At 40.9% G+C, this 8,775-nt stretch overlaps 2 protein-coding genes across 2 annotated transcripts; both read right to left on the bottom strand.

Annotated features, from left to right (window-relative positions):
• Positions 1-2,667: 2,667 nt before the first annotated feature.
• Positions 2,668-4,577, bottom strand: LOC109476346 (testis-specific Y-encoded-like protein 2). The gene is made up of 5 exons (XM_019777273.1): positions 4,508-4,577; positions 4,335-4,393; positions 4,003-4,160; positions 3,845-3,856; positions 2,668-3,312 (listed from the first exon to the last, which is right to left on the bottom strand). The coding sequence occupies exons 2-5, from the start codon at positions 4,385-4,387 to the stop codon at positions 2,699-2,701; spliced, it is 837 nt and encodes a 278-aa protein (XP_019632832.1). The 5' UTR covers positions 4,388-4,393; positions 4,508-4,577; the 3' UTR covers positions 2,668-2,698.
• A 1,127-nt stretch (positions 4,578-5,704) lies between these two features.
• On the bottom strand, positions 5,705-8,678 carry LOC109476256 (MAM domain-containing glycosylphosphatidylinositol anchor protein 2-like). Its single transcript, XM_019777141.1, has 6 exons — positions 8,554-8,678; positions 7,890-8,147; positions 7,194-7,460; positions 6,421-6,690; positions 5,821-6,102; positions 5,705-5,712 (listed from the first exon to the last, which is right to left on the bottom strand). Exons 2-6 carry the CDS (start codon positions 8,137-8,139, stop codon positions 5,705-5,707), a joined length of 1,077 nt encoding a protein of 358 aa, XP_019632700.1. The 5' UTR covers positions 8,140-8,147; positions 8,554-8,678.
• Positions 8,679-8,775: the final 97 nt, after the last annotated feature.

The raw sequence follows: 8,775 nt of genomic DNA, 5'->3' as shown, positions 1-8,775 counted from the left end.
TTTAGATAATATAAAGGGTCCAGACTGTGACCAGACATAACAGTATACACTAAAAGCAGAGATGGCAGACTTCACCCCATTATAACTCATGTCACACTGTACATTATGAGGGTAAAGTTATAGTATGAAAGTTATAGAGGTAGAACATTTCGTTTTCTAAGGTCCCAGTTACAGAATTACATATAACAGTTAACGTTATATAGTAACGTTATATCGACAAAACTTTTATGGGGAGGGGGGGCGGGTGCAAGAAAGCTTCGAAAGATACTCAAGAAAAAGTACCAAAGAAACCCCTGCAAAAGTTCGTATTTCATACAAACCAACAATACACACTTCCCTAACACTCCTAGCTAACATGTAACAAACAACGTAGACTCTAAGTTTAACGCACAAGAAAGTTCAGAGGCAGAAAATTGTACCTTGTTCGCCATGCCATGTGTTTGTGTGTGTTAGTTACCTAACTTCCGGGTTTGGCAATGACAGTGCAGCAGCGCCGACTGGCGGCTGCAGCTAATGGTGCAGTTTATCTAATCTTTTAAGCAGATGTTGGGGGTGAAAGATCCTGGAGTTTCTGATCAGGTATTGGGCTTTCAAGTGTCTGCCAAACGTCTTACGTTTGTTGTATCACCACACTCGATGCCTAGAAGCGGTCATTTGGCTTTGCATTGAGCAATACCGTTAAAAACACGAACCTTGGACAAATGCCAATTTATGTCTTTGCAGCCTAACCTAGGCGGTTCCCTAATGTACACACTTCGTGCACGCATACAAGCATTATGTTGACGAAGTTGTTGGGTCACCCAACACCCACACCTATTGTACGAAAAGGTACAGTCCACATGGTCACCGGATACTTAAGGTCAGGCAAAGAGATGATAAAGCTATAAGCACAACGACCTATCTGTAAATAAAACTTACAGCGTTAATAGATCTTAATACTATTGAAACAATCGTGTATATCACGATTTAATATCGTGCATAACGTCTATCTAGTAGAAAACACACAAGATCTAGATGGTAGTGAAGAATATTTTCAATACAAGTAGACAGAGTGATTGAAATGGCTGATAGTGAGTTAAGCTCATTTACCGAATCCCAACACCGTATTACAATCCTTAGTTAATTACTCAGCAGAAAACTTATAAAAGACAGAAGCTTTTAGGAGTTAAATTTTAATTTTGACCCGTAATATTTTTCTTTCAGGGCGTAATGCTACTATTTATGGCCAAGGTTTTAAACAAGTTTTGTACTGGACCCTGTTTGAAACAAATGCTACTTACGGTGCCTTTTGGAGCTTGCCTCAACAACTGAAGATTGTCTACTATTTGCTGTACGTACGGTCACCTATGCTGTTCTGTGCTGTACCATGACTGCTCAGCTGTACTATAACTACGCTGTACTGTGCTGTGCTTATGACTAGGCAGTCTGTTACATGACTTGCATATTGTGCACGCCACAGCCACAGACAGCTAATTATGCAAATGTATGCATGGAGGTGTGGTCTGAATAGTAACATGGCACCTGTGCTGTGCAATGATGGGCTGTGAAGTGACAGCTCCATGCTGTGCTAACAGTGACTAAGCAGTGTTCAGTATAACTTGCACATCAAGCATGGGGCAGATTGTTACTTGTAACAAACGTTATCATGCAAATAAATTAGTACAGACACATGTGATCCTCACTGACTTAATTGTATATTTAGTGTTACATCTCTATGAAAAACAAACCAAGCCTGTGAAATTGAGATGTTTTATTATGTCAAAACGATCAGAAACGCAATGAATACAATATCTGATCTATACTAACAATCCAACTAGAAATTGTAAATGAATACATCTTCACTAAAGATCATTGCATTAAAGATGTAAAGAGTAAAGAGCATGAAAGATGTAAATGTTAGATATAAAGAATTGCACCACATAAATTTCATAATATCATATCAATAAAATAACCACATAATTAGTATGAATGACATATTAGGTATGATTAACACTTGGTAATATGTTTATTTAGATGAGAGTCAATTGTTACCAATTTTCAAGTTAGACTGACACTTATATCTAGTGGTTAGGCTGTATTTTATTATGCTGTTTCAGATCGAATTTATTGTGACAATCTTGTTTGTGATTTGTGCAATTGCTATGAGTTCTGTAATATTCTACATTTGGGTCACGGCACCAACAACAGCTGCCTGTGTCCCACGTGTATTGTATTGTCATAATTCTAATAAAATCATATATCAAATCAAATTCACGTTAGCAGCTATTTTATATCTGGGCATGCATCAGTAAATCAACTGATGTTGGTAGTAATAAAATTAACATATAGCTACCCATTCTCTGAAATAATATGCATTATAACAAAGTTTTTCAGAATGTAGTCACCAGTAATGTATATCCATGTATATGTGTACATATAGCCACTATTTCTGGTCAATATAAATGCATGTAATACCATCACAAAGTATTATATAATTTTAAAGTTCCAAAAAATGTATCAACTAATGTCAACATTGATTAGTACGTAGAACACACACAACTCTTTGCTGTAATTCAACATCGCCCATTACGTTAGTAACACTAAAACAATCCATTTCAACCTTAAACATGAACCTACAGCACTGACCTACAGTTCAAAATCAGTGTGTTAAATGCACACTGTTAAGGTTATTCTCTGGCTATGCAAAAGAGAAGTATATCTAGAGGCCAGTAATATAATAATCATCATTTTTGGGGCGATCGTCATCATCATCATCCTCATCATCTCCTTCGAAAACATCATCATCATCATTTTTGGTGAAATCCTCACCGTCGTTTTGGGGGGAAAATTCACCACAGTTGACATAATCTTCCTCATCATTTCGTGGAAGATTTCCATAACCATTTTGAAGACGATCTTCACCATCATCATCATTTTGGACATTATCTTCCTCATCAGTTACATTGTGGTGATAAGCTTCACCATTCTGAGTGCTGACAAAGTTGTCTTTCTCTCGCAAGACGATGTTCTCATAAGATTCCTCGTCTTTAGCCAGAGGATCGCATTCGGTTAGTTGCGTTTGTACCTCCGCTGCATCATCTACGAACCCAACGTTGTCTTCCCCTACAGTTGCCGTCTCCTCCTCTTCTGCTTTTTCAACATCTCGGCGTAGCTGTTTCCTCTTCTTCATCTTCTTTTTCTTCTTGCTCTCGCAGCACATGATGGTGGTGATGAGAGCGATAATGAGGATGCCCGCTCCTCCGGCTGCTATGATGGCCAGGACCAACGGGCTCTTCCAGAAGTTGTACAAAGTCACGTTGGTGAAACCTGGGCCTATTGGAAAAATTATGAGTTGTTAAGTATTTGAAAAAGGTACAATATTTTTTATGGAAGTATTGTTTTTGGTGTGTCCGTGTGTGTGTTAGTGTGTGTTTCTGCATGGCCCTTAGGTCAGGTTGTAATGGGTATGGTTGGGTTCAGTCTGTCTGAGAGGGAAAAGTCATTAGTCACGTCTACATCCTGTAGCCCTTGCTGTTTTCCGTTACATGACCTCCTTGACAGCTAATGTTGTTTCACTTGCACGATAAAGAAAGACTTGTAGACACCATGATGGTGAATAAGAAGAGGACACAGTCACCATCAAACAAGATCTAAATATTTCATGAAGGTCTAAGATAGACGACCACTACTTCATTGACAATGATTGAAAGAGACATCGGTCTAACCAAGTATGCCCTGGTGTATGCTATGAAGGACAAAATGTGCTAGAATTTGGAGATCGTTGGAAATGTGTTATATAAATTATATCTATGATGCTAATGATCATGAATGACAACGAAAAAGTCGAAATCAAAAGGTCACTCACCGATTCTTTCACCTAGGTCCAAGGGAAGAGTGGAGAAAAACAAAAGAGATACATTATTAAAAAAAAATCACTGTAAAAGTATAACTTTTCACAAAAATAAAGTTATCAAGTATATGCACATGTATAAATTCTGAATGTACATGACTTGTATAACTTACTTGTGATCGGTTCTTTGTCGGTAATGGTGGAGCCGTCGGGAATGATCGTCATGTTACCCAGAGTTCCTCTCTGCACCTGTGCTCTGTACGCGTCCATGGCGGCCTGAGATTCCGACTCGGCCACGACAGTCACAAAACTTCCCACAACACTACCCGACCTGGAAACAAGAACACAACCGTCACAAAACTACCCACCTGGAAACTAAGAAAAAAAGGAAAGTGTTCTCGATCCACTTTTTGCTAATTTAAGAGCTAATCCGACGCACTGGTCGTGACAACAGAGAAGACAAATGCTAAAATGTACAGTATTTACAGTAATGAAATGTAATTACCTGAAGCTAGATACTTTTGTTTCCTCATATCCGATGAACCGGTCGAAGACCATGTCCAACTGAAAAGTTAAAACAAACAATTAACAAAGTCATTAAGAATGAAACCAACAAAGGAATGAAATAATAACAAACTACCAAACCCCCTCCTAAATTGGTAACAAATTGGTACTTACGTTTTTCTCCCAACCTTTGGCCTCGTCTTTGTATTTGGATGTGGCCGGATCTCCAAGCGCCTCTTCCCACTCTTGGTCTGATGTAAGGGTGCCGTAGAGCCGTTGTCGACCTGCAATAACAATGATGACTATAAATTTCGCGGTGTGCTGAGTCCGCGGTTGAAACAACCATAGTAACACAAAGGAAGAGAAAGCATTGACAGACAGGAACATGAAACCAGTGTGTATGTTTAACGGTTTACAGTACCTTCCAATCTCAAGTCCACAAAGTCAGACGACGCTTGTCCCGGCTCGCTGTTAGTGGCTGTCACCCGGAGGTAGTAGTCTCCCGGGTCTTCGTTCTTCAGATCAACGGTCTTCTCGAAAGTGCGTCGTCTTTCATCCATACCTTGCATAAACAAAACAGACTTTCGTTGATGATAGAATCCAACAGAATGACAGTTGCTCCCTTCATATCTATATACTACAACATTTGTTAAATTATTTTGAGCAATAGTTGTATCTTCTATCTATACCGTTACCAACGTTATAAACCAGACGTTCCATGTTTATGATGGTGATGATGATGTTTATGAAAAATGCAAGAATGTCAAACTCTATTTGTTGTTAAATTTAACCTGTAGCATGTCATCTTATTTTACACGCAAAATGTTCCAACTCTTCAAAACACACTTTAAAAACAAGCTGTATATTAAACATCAACAGTATGTCAGATATCGACCCCTTGACGCTATGCAACCTGGGAATTTTTCCCCTGGCGCTATGCATCTTGGGAATGAAGAAAACGGTGAATAAAGCTGTGAGATACAGATACCTTCCTGCTGCGTCCCCACGTCTTTCCAGGCGGTGGAGCCCTTGCTCCGCAGCTGTATGGTGTAGGTGGTTGGCAGCCCGCCATTGAAGCCGCCGGTCCAGCGCATCCTGACTTTAAAATCAGCGTCCTTGTACAAGACCTGCAACCCGGTCGGTTGGTGAGGGGGACCTGGGATGGGATCACGAAATAAGGCTTCTTAGTGTGGATGTTTTTGGTGGAAGAATGAACATAAAACTAGCAACTTAATTCCCTTTCATTCTAATAAATCGTTTGTTGGCTAAAATGTAAATGTCTATTCATGGATAATGGGTTGATAAAAAGTGATAATTTTCCATAAAAATTGTACTAAATTGATTAAGTACAAACAAAGCAAACATATATGATTACTTATCTGACCAAAACATCTCAACATATTTTGAAGACATCGGTTTTGAATGTTTTTGAAACATTTGAAGATTTTGTTGTGTATACACAAAGCAGTTTATCTGAAATTTCATACCGTATGGTTGCAAGACGATATTGTCTGATTCTTCTCCTTTCTGATTGGTCGCCGTGCAGCGGTATGTCCCATAATCCTCCACCTGCACCCCGCTGATGGTGAGGAGGGAGGCGCCTGGTGCAGGCTGGGTAACAGTGAACCGGTCGTCTGACACGGGGCTCCCGTCACGTGACCAGGAGAATGTGATCTCATTGGGTACGGCAGATGCTGAACACCGTAGGGCTACGGTTGCACCAGTGGCGACGGGGTACGGGTCTCGGCTGTGGTCAAACTTCGGAGGATCTAGGGGAACACAATGTTACAAATTATTAAATCCGTTAAGAAGTAATTAAAGCTAAGTAATATTCGCCCATTGTTCATTTGGTTTGTCCATGTTGAAATTTGGTAAAAAAATGTTCACATCAATTGAAACAATCTTCTGTGTTTTATGTCCAAGTTGGAATCATGTCTTTTTCTTTATGACCACACACATTTCTAAACGACTAATGATAGTCAATTCTTCCTATAAAGCCAATGAGGTTCTGAGCTTTTCTTAATTATAAGGTTATTTTCAAGGCATGCTCAAGACAGATTTAGTAGTAAATTTAAACCTAGCCTTACATTCAATGATGACGTCAACTTCAGCAGTCCCAGCATCCCCCACTCCGTTGCTTGCTGTACAGGTGTAACTTCCGGCCTGTTGGTACGTAATATCCGGAATGGTAGCCTGCAGGGTGAAACCATCACGTTGGCTGTCCAGGGGTGTTCCGTTCGTGTCTGTCCAGGTGAAACTGGTTGGAGGCGGTTTGCTGTCAGCAGTGCAGCTCAGGCTGACGTCATCATTCTCATCTACTGTCACCATGGCGGAGGAGACGGTGACGCTGGCTGGGTCTGGAGAAAGAAAGGAGATTTTTAAAAAATCAAATTATGTGAAAAGGGCATTCTGGCATACATGTATAGCAATGAGGAAGGGGTTCTAGTATCGATCCTTGGGGAATCGACTTCACTAATTGAAAGTCATGCTTTGCTCCCTCATAAATAAAGAAAGTATCAGACAAACAAAAAGACATGTAACAAAGCTACACATACACAAGTTTTTTTTTGCAACACTAGGAATTAGGAAACAATGAATTTTTCAACTTCCATCCTTCGTCAGAGTGACTGACCCAACCACTTATTGGTTACGGGCCTCAATAAATCATTTGATAAGCAGTTTTAGGGACCATTGACCGTGCTCAGTGACGAAAAGCTGCACAGAAAAAGGTATTGCAGAAATGAGGTCTTTCCCGATCAAATTATAAAAGGTCACAGATATGGACAATAAATATGTGAATGCCTGATGAAGCAACATCTTAGTGAAAAGCTAGGATACACTCAAATGTCGTATTACTTACAATTCACGACTAAGTTCACAGATACTTCTTCTGTCTCCAGAGCTCCCTTCATCGTGTTGGAAGCTTCACACGTGTATGTTCCCTCCGAGTCCCGGCTGACTTGGGACAACGTCAGGATGTTGCCGTTCACTTCCGGGTCACCGCTTCCGTCCTTGCGCCACTTGAAGCTGGCTGCTGGATTGGCCATTGCTGAACACTGGATGGCCGTAGACTTCCCTTCTTCCAAGGTGACTGGTGAAGTTGTGTTGATGGTTGGTGTGTCAAGATCTAGAACAGAGAAGGGGGGAAACTCTTGTGTAAGGAAATGTACAAAAAACATGGCGGCGCCCATTGACTTCAGGGTAAAACAATACACGTTTTGCCATTGCTACATGATTTCAAAATCTGTAGTATGCAATCCTTGGCTTCCTGAATTCCCTCATGACAACCACCGGCTGCTGACCAGATTCTGAGACTTTCATGTTCCCTTTTTCCAAGTCTGACTGTTAATTTTTCCCCACCCTGTCAACCTACTGTCTGAACAGACACACACGCCTCAACCGCCCACTGTTCACATTTCATCTTTAAGTACACCATAAAACATGCATTAAATGTCTGTTTCTTTACTGGAGTTGGACAACAGAACGTTTTCGCTTAAAGATGTGCTTAAAGATAGGACAGTTCTATACCCAGAACCTATAATTGATGGACACTCACATAGCACGTCCACAGTACTGGTAGCCGCCTGTGGGTTGCCAATCCCGTTGCTTGCCGTGCAGGTGTACGTCCCCGCGTCTTCCCGTGACAGACTCTGTATCTGTACCATGCTCCCGGCCGGCAGCGGCCCTGCCCCGCCCTGTTTGCTCCAGGTGAATGTGGGGACAGGGTTACCGTCCGAGGTGCAGGTCAGGGTGAGAGGGTCGCCTTCTTTCTCTTCCGCTGATGCTGGGGTGATGGCAGTACTCATAGGTGCATCTGTTAAAGAAGATAAATGTATGATTTACTTTTAGAAATCCAAAGAGATACACCGTCTTTTCACATTGTTTTCACGACTACGTTTGAAAAAAGGAAATTACAACCTTTCGCTGATAAACAACTTTGCTGGTCGGCTTCAAAGCAATTTACCAGATGGATCAGTCAGGTCCAGGCTATTGTTATTACAAGCTCAGTGACCGGAAAATTGTCAACCAACGGAATGCACATAGTACAGTACAGGTAAGTAGCTAACGAAATGTCTTTAAGCGTAAATGTGCAAACGATGAAATGGAACATTTACGCACTGTTTAAGGTGTCCGTAAAGACTGATTTTTTTGCAAGGCACACACTTTTTCAATGTATTATATGTGCAGAAAAGTACATATAAATAAAGTATCGAACGTACAAAGGACATCCAAGGTGAGGGAATCGCTGCCACTTCCGGCCAGGTTGACAGCTGAACAGCTGTAGTTTCCGGCATCTGCTGTCTCCACGTTAAGGATGGTCAGATCTGGGGTGTCCAGGGTACCTCCTGTAACATGGATTCATTGGAAAACAAAAAGGGTCAATCTTATATGAGACAACAATAACAAGCTCTTTATGAGTTCTTTATTGCAAGGGCTGAGTG

The sequence above is a fragment of the Branchiostoma belcheri genome, unplaced genomic scaffold (assembly GCF_001625305.1).
Source record: "Branchiostoma belcheri isolate BF01 breed outbred unplaced genomic scaffold, Haploidv18h27 scaffold37, whole genome shotgun sequence".
Lineage (NCBI taxonomy): Eukaryota > Metazoa > Chordata > Leptocardii > Amphioxiformes > Branchiostomatidae > Branchiostoma > Branchiostoma belcheri.
Note: the sequence above shows the minus strand (reverse complement) of the source record. Positions and strands in the feature narration are given on the sequence as shown.